Source organism: Geotrypetes seraphini, chromosome 7 (genome assembly GCF_902459505.1).
Source record: "Geotrypetes seraphini chromosome 7, aGeoSer1.1, whole genome shotgun sequence".
NCBI lineage: Eukaryota > Metazoa > Chordata > Amphibia > Gymnophiona > Dermophiidae > Geotrypetes > Geotrypetes seraphini.
Window position 1 is genome coordinate 2473945 of NC_047090.1, and position 19117 is coordinate 2493061.

Consider the following 19117-nt stretch of genomic DNA (forward strand, 5'->3'; position numbering starts at 1 on the left):
CTGGCGCGGGCTGATTGCCTACAGGTCGTGCCTCTCACCACTAGAGGCACATTCTGTAGTCAGTCAGCCAGCGCCTCTCCTCCTCCCTAGTGTGCCGTGGCACACCTGAAATCTCAGAAGGCACCCTCCAGGGATTCAAGACAAAGTTAGACAAGTTCCTGCTGAACCAGAATGTACGCAGGTAGGGCTAGTCTCAGTTAGGGCGCTGGTCTTTGACCAGAGGGCCGTCGCGTGAGCGGGCTGCTGGGCACAATGGACCACTGGTCTGACCCATCAGCGGCAGGTCTTATGTACACTGCTTTAGCCTAATCAGTGCAGCAATAGTTCTCTGCCTGGAACTCTGTAATCAAGGGCCCTAAACTGGCAATGACTGGGTTTCCTTTTCTCCAGGGTCTGTGAACACTGCCACTGTATAACTGCTGCCCTGGCTGGGGTCTTTCCATTCTAGATCTATTCAGCTGCTTTCATTTCCACTTCAAATACTACTGTTTCCTGAAATTTTGTGTACTTTGGGAAAATATATATCAGTGGAAAATAATGAACGGTCAGTAATAAATTCATGTAAACGAATGGTATAGAAAATTGAATAAATAAATAATTTGGTTATTTAGTTATGCAGTATCTAGTTCATTGTTTACGTAGCACCCCCCAACCCCCCCCCCTCAAAACCAACTTTAAATATCCTATTAAGAACATGTTATTGACTTCTGTAAATGATCAGGTAGTATTACGTTACATTACATTAGAGATTTCTATTCTGCCATTACCTTGCGGTTCAAGGCGGATTACAAAAGAGATAAAAAATCGGAGGGTTACAATGGAAGAACATTTGTCCTTTCTAGAGAGGTAATGAGTAGGTTATGCAGTTTCTGTGTGGCGGGAAGAGGGAGGGGGGAAGGACGGTAAGTTTGAAGTTAGGGCTGTTTCAGGAATTTCTTGAAGAATGTAGTCTGTATTTCTTTTCTGAAGTTATGGCTGTTTCAGGAATTTCTTGAAGAGTATAGTTTTTATTTCTTGTCTGGTGTTGTTATCAGTAGATTGGAGATTTGGTTTTCTAATTTAGCTGCTTGAGTGGCTAGGAGGCCATCGTATAGTTTTTTTCCGTTTTACTTCTTTGATCGAGGGGTGTGTGAATGGGGGGTGTGTTTTTCTATGTCTGATTAAGGTGGTTTGGATGAGGCGGTTGTTCAGATAGGTTGGGCTGTCTCCGTTTAAGGCTTTAAATAACATACAGTAGAATTTAAACAGTATTCTTTCTTGGATTGGTAGCCAATGTGAGTTGATGTATGCTTCTGTAATATGGTCGTGTTTTCTCAATGAGTAGATGAGTCTCAGAGCTGTATTTTGAATTGTTTGTAGTTGTTTAGTCATTGTAGCAGGGCAGGGGAGGTAATGGCAAAAAATGTAAAGTAATGCATCTTGGAAACAGTAATCCATGCAGAACATACACCTTGAATGGTGAAAACTTAACAATAACTACTGCAGAAAGGGACTTGGGAGTACTCATCCGGGAAGATATGAAAGCTGCAAATCAAGTGGAGAAAGCCTCAGCAAAAACTAGAAAAATGCTGGGTTGCATCAGAAGGAGCTTCATCAGCCGAAAGCCTGAAGTCATACTACAATTGTACAGATCCATGGTGAGACCTCACCTGGAGTACTTTGTCCAGTTCTGGAGGCCACATTATCAAAAGGATGTGAAGAGAATGGAATCAATCCAGAGAATGGCCACTAAGATGGTCTCAGGACTTAAAGATCTCCCTTATGAGGAACGTCTGGCCAGACTGCGCTTATATTCTCTCGAAGATCGCAGAGAAAGGGGGGACATGATAGAAACATTCAAATACATCACGGGCCGCATTGAAGTGGAGGAAGAAATCTTTTTTCTCAAGGGTCCCACGGCGACAAGAGGGCATCCGCTAAAACTTAAAGGGGGGAGATTTCATGGTGACACCAGGAAATACTTCTTCACTGAAAGGGTGATTGATCAATGGAATGGTCTTCCACTCCAAGTGGTCGAGGCCAGCAACATGCTCGACTTCAAAAGACGATGGGACAAACATATGGAGTTGCTACAGAGTTATGCTTAAAAGATGGATTCTCATGGGAGAGGAGATTCTAGAGTGGGCAGATTTTTTGAGGGAGGGTTCTTGAGTGGGCAGACTTGTTGGGCCGCTGGCCCTTATCTGCCCTCGTACTCTATGAGGATTTTGCAGTAGATTTAGGATTAGGGATTGTACTATAAGCTGGAATTGTGTTTTTTCGAAGAATTTCCTGAGTTGTCTTAGGTTTCTCATCACTGCGAAGGATTTCTGTATTGTTTTATTTATTTGTGGTTGCATGGTGCAGCATCGGTCTATAGTCATTCCTAGTAGTTTTATGGTAGTTTGAATGGGATAATTGATTGTGTTAATTTCTATATTGGTTATGGTTGGGACTTTGTCGTTTTCGAGGAGGATGAATTTAGTTTTGTCTGTGTTGAATTTCAGTTTGTGATCTTTCATCCAGGTTGCTACTGTTTCTAGTGTTCGGTGTAGTGTGTTTGTCATGGCGGTCTTTGATTGATCAAAAGGTATGAGAATGGTAATGTCATCTGCATAACTGTAGGTAGTGATGCCTAGATTATCTAGGTATGTTCCAAGAGATGCAGTGTATAGGTTGAAGAGAGTAGGGGATAGTGGGGATCCTTGTGGTACGCCGCAAGAATTGGACCAAGGTTCAGATTTTTCTTTATCTGATTTTACTCTGTATGTTCTGGATTTTAGGAAGACTTCAAACCAAGAGTATACTTTATCTGAGATGTCTATTGCATCCAAAATTTGCAGTAGGATGTTATGGTCTACCAGGTCAAATGCTGCGGTAAGGTCTAGTTGTATGAGAAGCATTTTTTTTCCTGTGCTGAGGTGTTGTCTGGCTGTGTCAATGAGGGAGCCTGAAGTTGGATCTGAAGCCAGATTGCGTGGGGTGAAGTATATTATGTTCATCTAGATAGTTGGTGAGGTGTTAGGCTACTAGTCCTTCTGTCAGTTTGACATATAGAGGTATTGAGGCAATGGGTCTGGACCCAGCAGCAACAATTCTTATTTTCTTATGTTCACACACAGATGTCTGCATTAAAATCAAACTGTTCATAAATTGAAAGGTTTTTAGGTCTGAAGTTTTGGAAATTTAACTTGCTCTTTTGTTGCAGGAGCTCTGTTCGCTCTTGTTTTCGTTGGACTGGCTTAAAGCAAAAACAGAACTTCTAGGACCAGCTCATCTCATTCATGAGTGTATAGAATACAGACATATATTAGATGAACAGGTATAGTTAATTTCTTAAACAAAAATAAGATGCATCTCGCTTGACATCATGTTGTCTAATTTTAAATTGCAGTATTTCATGTCGGTCAATTAATTCTTTGTGTAATTCCCCATATTTATTTTGCCTAAATCAAGATTATTCAGTTTGTTTAGAGAGGGCAGTTTTCAAAACTACTGAGATAAATTGACACTCAAATCTGCCTTCTCTGAATGTGACTAAAAGTACATGCAAGGTTCCACAACAGTGTGTTTCTATCAATATTTAGATTTTTGGGGGGGGGAGGCAATACAATTTGTGTAGAATCTATTAACAAATTATACGAGGACGCACAACATATAATATGTTCATATAATAAGTCAAAATGTCGTGTGATTGTGGCACCGAGGTACCCCCCTCTTCAAACCCAGCATGCACCCAAAAAGAGGGAGAAAAAGCCTCAGATTAATGTAGCAGTATAGAACCAAAAGGTACAAATCAAAACTGCTTTTGATACTTTCACTAGCAAAAACTCCCTCACACAATACAGCCTTGAAAAGTGCAGGGGGCTGGTCTCAGCATGGCTGCACTTTTCAAGGCTGTATTGATGAGCCAAACATTGGTGAAACAAGGTCGCTCGTTGGGAAGATTGGAGAAGACGTGACAGCGTTGGAGCGCAAGTCGTCTTTTGACAGCTAAGTCCTTCAACGTGCCTCCGAGTGACTTTACCCTTTTCTAAACCTGAGCTGTTCTGTGAGGGAGTTTTTTTTGCCAGTGAAAGTATCAAAAGCAGTTTTGATTTGTACCTTTTGGTTCTATACTGCTTCATTAGTCTGAGGCTTTTTCTCCCTCTTTTTGGGTGCATGCTGGGTTTGAAGAGGGGGGTATCTCGGTGCCACGATCACACAACATTTTGATTCATTATATGAAAATATAATCTATGCCAGTGTCCTGCAAACTGGTTTTTTTTCTCCAGCACACTAACAGAGCAAATGTTTTTCTGTGGCACACCCACAACCCACCTAAAAAAATGAATTGCACTTAACTGAATAATAAAACATTTTAAATTGTAGGCAACTGAGTTCACTTCACTTTCAAGTCTCATTAACTGGTCTAAATTTCAAGAAGAGAACCATTGGCTAGACCAGTGGTTCCCAAACCCTGTCCTGGGGGACCCCCAGCCAGTCGGGTTTTCAAGATAACCCTAATGAATATGCATGAGAGAGATTTGCATATAATGGAAGTGACAGGTATGCAAATCTCTCTCATGCATATTCATTAGGGATATCTTGAAAACCCGACTGGCTGGGGGTCCCCCAGGACAGGGTTTGGGAACCACTGGACTAGACATTTGCATACAGTACTTTAGTTTATACTCCTAAAAATTGACCAGCATAATTTTCTTATACTGAAACTCAAGCCTGTTTTCAACCCTGATTGGTGGGGGGTGAGGTTACAGTTGATCTTCCTTCATGTAGAACAGGGGTGTCAAAGTCCCTCGAGGACCGCAATCCAGTCAGGTTTTCAGGATTTCCTCAATGAATATGTATGAGGTCTATTAGCATACAATGAAAGCAGTGCGTGTAAATAGATCTCATGCATATTCATTGGGGAAATCCTGAAAACCTGACTGGATTGCAGCCCTCGAGGAGGGATTTTGATACCCCTGATGTAGAGCATTGTTTGTTTAAAAACAGAGTCTGTAGAAATCATTCTCTTCCAAACGAATGGAAGGGAAGACGAAAGGCTAAGCAGAGATTTTCTAAATTTTAGAAGAGAAACTAATGAAGCGAGAGCGTAATTACCAAAAACGGGACACTTGTTTTGAAGCATGGAGTTGCATTAATCGTTCGTAACTGCTTTGTTTTTCAGGCCAGTGCAGTACGTGAAAACTTCCAAGAATTTTTGTCATTAAATGGACACCTCCTTGGACGCAGTCCACTTCCTGATATTCTACAGTTGGGTCTTTCTCAGCCAAATTCTTCAGAAATCTATAAACAAGCTAAATCACAGGCCATACAGAAACTCAGCAGTGGAGCTTTCTATATAGAATGGGTGTAAGTGACATTACATGATTTCTTCTATTTAGAACACTTGCAAAGTAATATTGTAGGTGGCTAGAAAGATACTTTATTAAGCTGAGCAGAGGAAGATAGTGTGAAAATGTAGCTGAAAGATTACTTAACTAAAGTGTACCAAGAAACACAATTTGAAAATAAATAAAGGTACATAATATGAGGGGTCAGTATTCAGAAAGCTTCTGCCTCCTTACGTAATTACAGTGGCACCTTGGTTTCTGATCATAATTCGTATATCAAAGCGAGTTTCCCCATAGGAACTAAGGGAAACTCGCTTGATACATTCCCACCCACCCTCATCTCCCAAGGCCAGCGGCACTGCTCTACCCCCCGAGAACCGGCATTGCTCCCCCCGCTCACGAAGGCCCCCCCCCCCCCGCATGGTCCGTCATCCCCCTGCTCGCGTCGCACCCCCCCTCCCCCCCGCCGCGATCTGGCATCCCCCAGCACCCACCCGAGCACACTGCTTACCCCCATCTGGCATCGGCACCGGCACCAACACACAGGACATGCCTTTGCCCGAAGATCTGCATCTTATTGTTTGCTGGGCCTTGAGCATCTGCGCATATTATACATATCCACTACATACACACCTAGGGACCAGGGTCTGTAAAATATTCTGTTTACTCTAATCAATACCCTATATGGTACTTATGGGGGACTCTACACCACTCAAACACAAGTAGACAAAAGGAAAAAGAACAGAAAAAAAGAAAAAGAAGTGGAGAAAAAGCCTCAGTTCTGCTTCATCTGGCAAAAAACTCCATTAAGATAAACACTTGCACATGTGACTTTACACAAAAAGGTGAAAAAAAGGTGAAAAACAGCACTATAAACAGCCTATAGAGCACCCCCATTTCCACTAACTTCTGCTTTTGGAATGCTTTTCCAGAGCATTTGGTCCCCTGAGTAAAGGAGGAGGTACTTACCTAGAGTAAAGGAGGAGGTACTTATTGTTTGGGAAAATGGTTACCTTGTTTTAAAATGAAGACTTTGATGGTTTTGTTTTGAACTGTGACTGACAGCTGGGTGTGGAGGCCAGGACCGTGTTAGTTATATCCTGTCCAGGGTGTGGTGGTGGTTCTACTGAGTTCATGATAGCTATTAAAAAGACCACAGTGGCAAGGTTTTGGGTCTCTTTTGTGAAGAAATGCTATGAGAAGGTACTTTCCCTCACAAAACTGGTCAGGGGGGCTGAAGGGAGGGCTACTTTGCAAAAGCTGAATGTAAGAAGTCTAATTTGCATGTGCCCTGAACGCTAACCAGAAGGCTCTAGAACAGACATGGGCAACTCCGGTCCTCGAGGGCCGGAATCCAATCGGGTTTTCAGGATTTCCCCAATGCATATGTATTGAAAGCAGTGCATGCAAATAGATCTCATGCATATTCGTTGAGGAAATCCTGAAAACCCGAATGAATTCCGGCCCTCGAGGACCGGAATTGCCCATATCTGCTCTAGAATTAACCTGTCTGGCTGCTGGAATGTTACTCCAGGAATGTATGCACCCAACAAAATGGGCAAATGAGATATCTAAACCACCAAAGGGACAAATGCATTTATTATAACCAAGTCCTTGAGTTAAAATATGTCCAGTGAAATCGGTGGTGTAGCGAGGGTGAGAGGTGCCCGAGGCAGTGTTCCCCCTTCCCCCGTACCTCTGGTTTACCGCGTGAGCAACAGTTTCAATGTGCTCCTCACGGCCGCATCGGCTCTCCTCCTGACGTCACTTCCTATGCGCGGCACCCAGAAGCGACATCAGCGGGAGCCAACACAGTCACGAGGAGCACGTTGAAGTTGTTGCTCACAGTGGTGGACAACTAGAGGTGTGGGGAAAGGGGGAGGCGTGCGTGGCAGGGGACAGAGAGGAGGAAGGGTGATGGCCCCGGGGTGGCCCTCTCCTCCTTACTATGCCACTGAGTGAAATCCAAATACAGTTACTTTGCTTTATTTTTGTTGGGCTGGTTTAATTTTACTATTTTTTTTCCTACTTTTATTATTAGGATTTTTCTTTGGGGTTCTTTGATATTGAAGTTTTCCCTTGTGCCTTTTTAAGCATCTATAGATTGAACTTATTGTATTATCTTTTCCCTCCTCCTTCTCTTTATATAGGTAATAATTTGATTGTGAGCCCGTAGGGACAGAGGGGAATTCAAAGTACCTGATTAGATTTTTGGTCATTACTTTAAGTCAATTTAATTGTTTTGTAAACTGCTTTGAATCCTTTGGGAGATTTAGCAGTATATAAGACACTACATTAAATTAAATTAAAAATTAGTTTGGAAATAGATCTTTCCGATGGAGTTCCAAGTCCCGTCTAGGCTCCCAGTTTCAGCTTCCTCAGGAGACTAGCAAGTAACTTAGCAGAACTTAATCATCAATTCGTAGATCTGGACAATATAAAGTTATCACGTTGCAAATGCACCATGAGAAATGAGGGATCTTGGGAATTCACCCAGAGCTTAAAGGTTACCAAGAATTGGGCTGAATGCTGGCTGAGCAAACTGCTCAGACTTGTCTCTGAGCTGTTTCTTAGAAGCCAAGTCTTTTCTTTGGTACAGAAGGGCTAGGTTTTCCTTCAGATCAGCAAGGGGGTTGAAGTTGAGCTCCATGCTACCCTGAAGTACTAAGGGCTAGAGAGCCTACCACAGTGGGTATAGGATGAAGGTGAAAGAGGATAGACTTGGAAGTAACCTGTGGAAATACTGCTTGGAAAGTGTGGTGAATTTGTAGAACAGCCTTCTGGAGGAGATGGTGGAGACGAAATCTGTATCTGAATTCAAGAAAGCTTGGCACCAATGCATAGGATATCAAAGGGAGAATAGATGTCATGGATGGGCAAACTGGATAGGCCATATGGTTTTTATCTGTTTTGTTTGGCTGAACTGAAATAGAAGTCCTTTTGTACTGTACTTCATTGTACTTGTTTAATTCTACCATGCTTGATTATTGTGGGGCTACTCAGGAATGTTAGAATAAGGGAAAGAGGATTGGGATTTGATATTCCGCTCGAACAAGGTGTATTGAGCAGTTTACAGTCAAGTACTTCAAGCACTTTCCTTGTCCGTTCCATTGGGCTTACAATCTATTTAATGTACTTGGGGCAGTGGAGGATTAAGTGGCTTGCCTAGGGTGGGGTTTGAACCCACAACCTCAGGGTGCTGAGGCTGTAGCTCTAACCACTACGCTACACTCTCCTTCTATCATGAAAGCAGTGGCATAGTAAAGGGGGTGGGGTGCCCCTCCTCTGCCCCTGATCCTTCCCCGCCCCCACTACTTCACGCATGCCCCTTCCCTTCCCTCACGCCCCTTTAACATTTGTGGCGCGAGCAGCAGCCTCAACCTCATGCTCGCGCCAGTGTCGGCTCTTCCTCCGACTTCACTTCCTGGACCCGTGCCTAGGAAGTGATATCAGAGGAAGAGCCGACACTGGCGCCAGCAGCAGGTTTGGGTTGCTATAGGGGAAGGGAAGGGGCACGCATGGCAGGAAGATGCAGATGGGGGTTGGGGAAGGGGGCACAACCACCCCAGGTGCCTCTCACCCTCGCTACGTCACTGCATGAAAGTAAACAAACAAAAAAACCCCAAACAAACCAAAACAACCAAAATCATGTGTACACATTCCTGTAGCTATCTAGGGCTCCTTTTACGAAACCGCGTTAGCGCGTGTGACTTATAATCATGCGCTAACCCCCACGCTAGCCGGAAAACTACCGCCTGCTCAAGAGGAGGCAGTAGTGGCTAGCGTGGCCGGCGGTTTAGCACACGCTTTTACGCGCGTTAAACCGCTAACGCGCCTTTGTAAAAGGAGCCCCTAGAGTTTTTTTTAGTTGAAATGTAATTGTAATTTGTTATCCATGCACTTTGCATAAAATATTATTGATTTCTCCCCTCCCCCCCAACTATTCTAGTAACAAAATGAACATACAGAGCCTATCCCGTCTGGTGGTCCGTCCACATACAGATGCCGTTTATCATGCCTGCTTTTCTTCGGATGGTCAAAATATAGCATCTTGTGGTGGTGATAAGACATTGCAGGTAAAACAAACGCACAGTTAAAACCATGAAAGGAATAGTTTGAATTGGTCTAAGTCAAAACGTATAAGTTCCATCTGGCAACCTGTCAAACCTTTTTGGTTATGGCTGCCAGACGACTAAGTCTAGGTTAGCCCACCTCCCGCCCTATCCACGCCTCCATGTTCTATAAATCTTTTCAAAATATCTTATTACCTCATTTATTAAATTTATATCTGACACAACTAAATAATGGTTGTATTACAGGTACTATGGCAGAATCATTAACTATTGTTTTGCCGAAGCCAAATAAAGATCCTACTTTGGTTTCAAATTACAGGCATATTTAATTAACGTGGATGGAAAATTATTGGCTAAACTTTTGGCCTTACGTTTGGCAAAGGCTCTTCCTTACATAATTGGTATGCATCAAACGGGTTTTGTTGCTCAGAGGCACTCTTCTAATAATACTAGATTAGCTTTTAACATTTACGGGAAGAATCAACTCTTCACCATTTTAAGACGAAATTAAAAACATTTCTTTTTCATGATGCTTTTGAGACCTAAATGTCCTTTTTAGAGCTACATGGTTTTATTCTACCTTTTAACACCCCTCCTATTGTTCTTTTACCTATATGTTCTTACTTTTTACTTGATAATTGTAGTTCTACCCTGTTCCCTTTTTGTTTTTAAATTGTTTTTAATAACTATTATTGTTTTAAATGATATATTGTTATTTCTTATATGTTTTTAAGACAATGTACACCGCCTAGAAGGCTGATTGGGCGGTATATTAAATTTTAAAGTTAGTGTTAATGCATTTAGGCCCTGATTCTATGAAAGACGCCTGCAGTTTGACTTGGCACAGCAATCTAGGGGCCTATCTAGGCACATAACTTAAATTTTTTTAATTGGCTTAATCAGGGCTGATAAATTAAACTGCCATTAAAAACCAATAAAAAAAATTAATTAGCCGGTAACCGCCTACCACTTTGAGGTAGACATCTATACCCAGGTGCCTACTTGTTAGGGGTGGAGTTTGGGCGTGGATTGACTTCGGCACTATAAGGTACCTACCTTAGACACACTCATTTAGGCCAAGAAAACCCTGGCCTAAATGGCAATGCGCCTAAGGATTCAGCGCACACTTAGGCACCACAAGGCACAATTCTATAAACGATGCCTAGTGGTTGATTGACCACCATGCTGAACAGCGCCTAGGGGTTAGATGCCATTTAGAGACTCAGGATCTAAATGCCCACCTTTTTAATAATAATAATTAAAACAAAAAAAGGCAATAAAATCTAGCTGCTTTTTTTTTACTCGCTCTTTAGTTCTGAATCTGTATGCCAGTTCAAGGCTGGCATAAAGATCTAGCTTGGAAAAAAAGGGTCATCTGAGGTACAGTATGGGACTTTGCCTCAAATAAACAAAAATCTCTTATGGCCCAAGGGTTTGGTTCTGCCATTTTAGCAGATGATGGTTCCAGAGGCATTCCATTGTTTAGCTCATAGTCCAATCCCTAATCCTAGACTATTGCAATATCCTCTAACTCCCCTGCCCTGCAACAATGACCAAACAATTCAGAACGCAGCCCTAAGTCTCGTCTACTCTTTAAGGAAGCACGCACACATTACTGAAGCATTCATCAACTCACACTGGCTCCCAATCTAGGAAAGAATACTATTCAAATTCTACTGCATAATATTTAAAACTATAAACAGAGACAGCCCAACCTACCTGACCAATCGACTCCTCCATCAGACATAGAAAAATGCACACCCCATTCACATTCCCTCCAATCAAAGAAGTCAAACGGAAAAAACTTTATGACGGCCTCCTAGCCACTCAAGCAGCAAAACTGGATAACCAAATCTCCAATCTTCTGCTAACAATCACCGACTACAATTTGTTCAGAAAAGAAATAAAAACCATACTTTTGAAGAAATCCCTGAAAAAGTCTTAACATCACGAATACCTTCCTTCTTCCTATCTTTTTCCTGACTCTCCGAGACTACCTGATCTACTATTTACCTCACTCATCATGACCACTGATCTCCTTTTGTAACACTCCTACTTTAATTCTTTTGTAATCCGCCTTGAACTGCAAGGTAATGGCAGAATATAAATCTCTAATGTAATGTAATGTGGTGGTGGTGGCCTTCCATTGTTTAAAGGTGGTGGTGGGGGGGGGGGTTAGGGGCTTTTGGGTGAGTATTTGTATGGGATCAAGAGGGTGGAGAAGGGCAGGGGTTTTAGGTGTCCATAGCCCACTGGCCCATCAGGGAAATTTGGTGGAATGGAGGGAACAGGAAGAGACATTTTATTCTTTTTTTCTTTTAACCATTAGTTTACTGCATCGGGAGTAGAAAGTTTGTTTGTTTCTTGTGCACACAGCATTATAGCAAAATGCTTTACTGTATTGAGGTCTAAGATACTGAAGCACACTGTGAATTTCTTTGCTTTCATTGATTCTGCTTCCTTTCCATTTCTTATTGGTTGCTTTGCTATTTTTAAGTTTTTGCTTTTCTTAGGGCACACTGAGATATCAGAGAGACCTGTGTGCATTCCTGAGTTAGTAGTTCTCAAAATAAAGCTAAACTTTTCAGCTTTAAAATTAAAAGGGGAAGCCTCCCTTAACATATGATTCTACAGTGTCCATGAATATGTTATAGATTGTGGAAAGCTAAAAACATCAGATTTTTACCACTGCTAAGGAGCAGAAGACAGGTCATGAGAACTGTTTGGCACAAAACGTTGTTTACTTGCTGTCTCTTCACTTTTTCATGTGTTTGCCGAAATAATTTACCATTTAATTTTGGCATACTTTTTTTACTTAAAAGACTGGCAGTTGTAGTTGGTTTTCTTCATTTGGTATAGCACTGTTATCTCCAGAATATAAATTAACTTCTACCAAGCAGGGTATTTAGCCTCTAATTTTGCTGGGCTCCAAAATTCTGCATTCCCAGCTGATTTCTTTCAGGGGTTTGTTAATGGAGTTCAGGGTCCTTGAAAGGCCTAGTGACAAAACTCATTCAATGCGCTGCCTTATAAGCTACAGAGAAAATTATTTTTTTTAAAGCTGTGGTTATATTATACAGTATCCATGTTTCCAAAATATTTTGGCATACAGGGGGAATTCTGTAAAATGATGCCAAGAGGTAGGCACCACTTATGAATGTCAGAAGCGCCATAAAGCAATTAAATACATATATGCACTATTCTGTAAGATAGCATTTAAGTAGCATAGCACAGTGTTTCCCAATTTGGTCCTGGTGTGCCCCCTTCCCCGTCAGGTTTTCAGGATATCCACAATAAATATGCATACAATGGAGGCAGTGTATGCAAATCAATCTAATGCATATTCATTGTTGATATCCTGAAAACTTGACTGGCAAAGGGGTACTCCAAAACCAACTTAAGCGCTATAACAGTGTAACATGGGTGTGTCTCCAAGTTACACATGTAGCTTGGTACGCCAGCAGTAGCGCACAGGACATTGGTGCGCCGACAATCCCAACCCGACATTTGCCGACAATCCCTACCCCACATTGCACACAGGACAAATGCACGCTGCCCTATTGCCTTCCCTTCGGGGTGAAATTGTAAGTGGTATAGGTAGATTTATGGGTATGACAAAGGTAGTATTCTGTGCCCGATATTTCCCACTAATATCCAACTATGAATAAGGTAATATCAATTCTAATCTAAGAGAGTTAGCCACAGTAATGGAGCCTACGCGTAGCCATTCAATGACTGGGGAATTCAGCGTAGCTATACTTGCTCCTTTAATCTCCAATCATTGGCCTCACTCTCATTTTCATTCATCAAAATTACTAAAATTTATATCCTTATTAATCTTTTGTTCTTTTTTTATTTTTAATATATAAATCCTTAAAAAATCAATCTTCATACACTTCCTATCAATTCCTATCATTCATCCTTATTCACATGTTTGAGACTACACTATCTTTATTTTTCATTGTCTTTATTTTTCATCGCATTTATGGAATTCTTAGTTTCAGCGTTGTGTAATCACTCAAAACTATCGTTATTCTCTAAATAGTGGCTTATACCAGCCTACTTATCAATCAATCAGCACTTGTATTTCATAGCTAGAGCCAGTTCTTAACAAACATTAGCTTATCCAAGCCTACTTATCTTTAAGGCTTATCCTTCAGACAGCATTCAACTTAAATCAGCACTTGTATTTCACGAATATAGCCAACGTGGCCAACGTTTCGTGGGCGAAAATTCAAGCTCACTGCATCAGGGCCAAGTTATTTAGGAAACAAGATGTGCTCAAAGTGCATTTTGTTAGTGGTCTCGAGACTACCTGGGGTGATATGTTCTGGGGGTCTCGCGGCCCACCTGCACACGTGGGCGGAGCTACAAACAGAAAATCACATTTCACCCATTTATGTCAATGGAAAAAATGTAAAAAGCTGCCATTCTCACTGTAATTCAAAAACGGCTTGACCGATTTGAACGAAACTTGGTATGCAGATCCCTCACTACCTGGGGTGATATGTTCTGGGGGTCTCGCGGCACACCTGCACACGTGGGCGGAGCTACAAACAGAAAATCAGATTTCACCCATTCATGTCAATGGAAAAAATGTAAAAAGCTGCCATTCTCACAGTAATTCAACAACGGCTTGACCGATTTGAACGAAACTTGGTATGCAGATCCCTCACTACCTGGGGTGGTATGTTCTGGGGGTCTCGCGGCCCACCTGCACACGTGGGCGGAGCTACAAACAGAAAATCAGATTTCTCCCATTCATGTCAATGGAAAAAATGTAAAAAGCTGCCATTCTCACAGTAATTCAAAAACGGCTTGACCGATTTGAACGAAACTTGGTATGCAGATCCCTCACTACCTGGGGTGATATGTTCTGGGGGTCCCGCGGCCCACCTGCACACGTGGGCGGAGCTACAAACAGAAAATCAGATTTCTCCCATTTATGTCAATGGAAAAAATGTAAAAAGCTGCCATTCTCACTGTAATTCAAAAACGGCTTGACCGATTTGAACGAAACTTGGTATGCAGATCCCTCACTACCTGGGGTGATATGTTGTGGGGGTCTCGCGGCCCACCTGCACACGTGGGCGGAGCTACAAACATAAAATCAGATTTCACCCATTCATGTCAATGGAAAAAATGTAAAAAGCTGCCATTCTCACAGTACTTAAATAACGGCTTGACCGATTTGAACGAAACTTGGTATGCAGATCCCTCACTACCTGGGGTGATATGTTGTGGGGGTCTTGCGGCCCACCTGCACACGTGGGCGGAGCTACAAACAGAAAATCAGATTTCACCCATTCATGTCAATGGAAAAAATGTAAAAAGCTGCCATTCTCACAGTAATTCAACAACGGCTTGACCGATTTGAACGAAACTTGGTATGCAGATCCCTCACTACCTGGGGTGATATGTTCTGGGGGTCTCGCGGCACACCTGCACACGTGGGCGGAGCTACAAACAGAAAATCAGATTTCACCCATTCATGTCAATGGAAAAAATGTAAAAAGCTGCCATTCTCACAGTAATTCAACAACGGCTTGACCGATTTGAACGAAACTTGGTATGCAGATCCCTCACTACCTGGGGTGATATGTTCTGGGGGTCTCGCGGCCCACCTGCACACGTGGGCGGAGCTACAAACAGAAAATCAGATTTCTCCCATTCATGTCAATGGAAAAATGTAAAAAGCTGCCATTCTCACAGTAATTCAAAAAAGGCTTGACCGATTTGAACGAAACGTGGTATGCAGATCCCTCACTACCTGGGGTGATATGTTCTGGGGGTCTCGCAGCCCACCTGCACACGTGGGCGGAGCTACAAACAGAAAATCAGATTTCTCCCATTCATGTCAATGGAAAAAATGTAAAACGCTGCCATTCTCACTGTAATTCAAAAACGGCTTGACCGATTTGAACGAAACTTGGTATGCAGATCCCTCACTACCTGGGGTGATATGTTCTGGGGGTCTCGCGGCACACCTGCACACGTGGGCGGAGCTACAAACAGAAAATCAGATTTCACCCATTCATGTCAATGGAAAAAATGTAAAAAGCTGCCATTCTCACAGTAATTCAATAACGGCTTGACCGATTTGAACGAAACTTGGTATGCAGATCCCTCACTACCTGGGGTGATATGTTCTGGGGGTCTCGCGGCCCACAACTCTATGTTGCTTGCTCAAGGGTGGGTTCACCCAAGAATTTCTATGTTCTTGCTCCAGGAGGTGAAACTAAAATTGTTGTTTATAATCACGTTTTGCGTTAGTTGTATTGTATTCATTTTGTCAAATATTTCACATTATAATTTTAATATTGTACTTTTTATTAAGCTGTAAAAAAATAATTTCATTCACCACTATAAAGTATCTTTATTTGAATCCATTTACAGTGTTATTGCTATAATTAAATACCCGTGCAACGCCGGGGCATCAGCTAATGTCTTAATAACAGACTATGGACTTTTCCTCCAGGAATTTGTCCAAACCTTTTTAAAACCAGCAACGCTATCTGTTTTTACCATAACTTAAATCTTTCCTTCCAAACAGAGACCTTGCTAGATGTCAAATACAGAAAGAACAAGGTAACTTCACAAGGACTTAGCTGTGTAGGAAATGTGAATCTCCTCATACACCCACCATATACCTAGTGCAAAAATGTGCAAAGGTCTGTTATTTTCTTTCGATCACTACATAGCCTAATGCCACACAAATATATTCTGAAGGTCAATGCTAAGGTTAACAAAGTTTCCTTCCTTGGACCACAAGGAGATACTGACAAACCACTAGAAGAGATCCCAAAACAACTACCCAGGCACAACACCACTCAGTGTGTGAACCAGTTCAGTGGAGTGGACTACGGTAACTGGGGGGTGGAAATGGACCCGGAGTTTTCTCAGCAGAATTTCCCAGAACACCTCTTCCTCTCAACACATTGACACGCTGGTGGGTTTATTTTATAGCTTTTTCACCCCCTTCGGTCTGCCTGTCCCCCCTTGAAGTCTTGTGCCCCCTTGAAGTCCTGTCCCCCCTTGAAGTCCTGTCCCCATCCTGAAAGCCTGATGCCCCCCCCCCGACGCCCGATTCATCACCCGGAAGGACCGCTCGCACCCCCACCCCGAAGGACTGCTCGCACCCCCACAGCCTCCCCCCCTCCCGCATGGATAAGCTGTCTACCTTGTTTCCGGATGCCAGTGAGCCCAGCTGATTCATCTGCCGGCGGTCCCACCCCTTCTCTGAGCCCTGCGCTACGCTACTTCCTCTTCCGGCGGTCCCGCCCTTTCTCTGATGTCAGAGAAAGGGCAGGACCGCCGGAAGAGGAAGCAGCACACCGCAGGGCTCAGAAAAGGGGCAGCCCAGATAAACCCAGGAAATGGAGCAATTCTGCATTATTGTGGGTGAGGGAGAAAGACCTGCATTAAAACATTTTACATGTTAATTGTATTATTAATATGTTAAATATACAGCCCTAATTTGTAGTAAATGTATACATGGGGTTGCACAATATTTCTGAATTTTTCAGGGCTTTCTTTTTATGCAGATATTTAAAACTGAAACGGGAGAGAAACTTCTGGAGATAAAGGCTCATGATGATGAAGTACTATTCTGTGCATTCTCTGCAGACAATAAGTATATAGCAACCTGCTCAGCAGATAAAAAAGTAAAGGTAAGCAACTCATCCTATACATAAATATTATTTTTATAGTATATTAATTCTTAGCAAACCATTATTTTGCCTTTTGTAATGTCTTACCTTGACCTTGGGATTTTGTTAACTTGAGTTATGTAATCTGTTACTGTTATTTTTGTTTAACTAGATTTCTTACCAGTAGTTCATTATCTTATTGTAATTCGCCATGAACTGTCATTGGGTAGCAGTCAAATATAAATTTTGTCTAATGTAATGTTTATTGTTAATAAAGTATTTGTTTTCAACCCACAGTAACAGTATCTTCTGAAATTTTCCTGAGGAAAAAGGTGCTAATGTAGATAAAAGTTTTAAAAAATATTTTAGTGGAAACAGTTTGCTGTGTGCAACCTCAGTCTTTAAGGGCCTTAACCCAGTCAGGTTTTCAGGATTTTCCCAGTGAATATGCATGAGATCTCTTTGCATGTGCTGTCTCCATTGTATGCAAGGTCTCATACATATTCATTGGGGAAATCCTGAAAACGTGACTAGGTTGCAGCCTTCGAGGACTGAGGTTGCCCACCCCTGTTTTACACAATTCTAACCCCAAAACATCTTCCTTATTGTCCACCTACCAGTCCAGAGGCATGGATTATGCCCCTCTTCCAACAGCCTTCAAACAAAGCAGAGGGAAATGGGCATCCTATGCATCTATAATCTAGTTAAGCTGATTCTACTTGTGCTGGTCCTAGGACCCAGTTGGAGAACTGGAACCCCGATAGAACCTGAATGTTGTATTTCAAGGGGTTTTTTTGTTCCTGTTCCTTCTTCTGAGTCAGTCCTGATGGCTGCTACTGATACCTGGTGCCCTGAATTCCAGTGTGCTGAGTTCTCTTAAAGCTATGGTTAAGCATAAATTTCTTAAAAAAGATGCAGACCTAAAAAGAAAAACCTGCACTTTTTCGAGGGAGTAAACAGGTGGATAGACAAGGGTGGCCCGGTCAACATTGTATATCTGGATTTTCAGAAAGCGTTTAACAAGGTTCTGCATGAATGACTACTTCGAAAAATTGCAAGCCATGGAATCGAGGGTGAAATACTAACGTGGATTAAAAACTGGCTGGCGGATAGGAAACAGAAAGTGTGTGTGTGTCTGGGGGGGTAAATGGATAATACTCCGACTGGAAAAGCGTCACGAGTGGGGTGCCGCAGGGTTTGGTGCTTGGACCCGTGCTCTTCAACATATTTATAAACGATCTGTAAATTGGTATGACAAGTGAGATGATTAAATTTACAGATGATATGAAGTTATTCAGAGTAGTGAAGACGCAGCAGGATTGCGAAGACCTGCAATGTGACATAAAAACACTCAAGAAATGGGCTGCGACATGGCAAATGAGGTTCAACGTGGATAAATGTAAGGTAATGCATGTTGGTAACAAAAATCTTACAAATACAGGATGTCCGGGGCAGTACTTGGAGAGACCCCCCAGGAAAGAGACTTGGGAGTATTGGTCGACAAGTCGATGAAGTCGTCTGCGCAATGTGCAAAAAGGGAAAACAGAATGCTGGGAATGATTAAGAAGGGGATCACGGACAGATCGGAGAAGGCTATTATGCCACTGTACCGGGCCATGGTACACCCTCACCTAGAATACTGCATCCAGCACTGGTCACCATACATGAAGAAGGACACGGTACTACTTGAAAGAGTCCAGAGAAGAGCGACTAAAATGGTTAAGGGGCTGGAGGAGTTTCCATACAGTGAGAGATTGGAGAAACTGAGCCTCTTCTCCCTTGAAAAGAGGAGACTGAGAGGGGATATGATAAAAACATTCAAGATACTGAAGGGAATAGACTTAGTAGATAAAGACAGGTTGTTCATCCTCTCCAAGGTAGGGAGAACGAAAGGGCACTCTCTAAAGTTAAAAGGGGATAGATTCCGTACAAACGTAAGGAAGTTCTTCTTCACCCAGAGTATGGTGGAATACTAGAACGCTCTTCCGGAAGCTGTTATAGGGGAAAACATCCTCCAGGGATTCAAGACAAAGTTAGACAAGTTCCTGCTGAACTGGGAAATACGCAGGTAGGGCTGGTC

The 19117-nt window shown here is 42.4% G+C and overlaps 1 protein-coding gene across 10 annotated transcripts in view; it reads left to right on the forward strand.

The window, feature by feature from the left end:
- The window catches only part of APAF1 (apoptotic peptidase activating factor 1), a 134378-nt gene that overhangs the window by 59557 nt on the left and 55704 nt on the right, over positions 1-19117 (forward strand). For 9 of the 10 annotated variants that reach the window (XM_033951404.1, XM_033951402.1, XM_033951395.1 and 6 more), the window contains 4 exons: positions 3188-3301; positions 5150-5334; positions 9265-9391; positions 16933-17058. In XM_033951404.1, the coding sequence (XP_033807295.1) occupies positions 3188-3301; positions 5150-5334; positions 9265-9391; positions 16933-17058 (552 nt within the window). The remainder of the gene's footprint in view (positions 1-3187; positions 3302-5149; positions 5335-9264; positions 9392-16932; positions 17059-19117) is intronic. The other variant, XR_004540082.1, reaches the window with a different exon arrangement.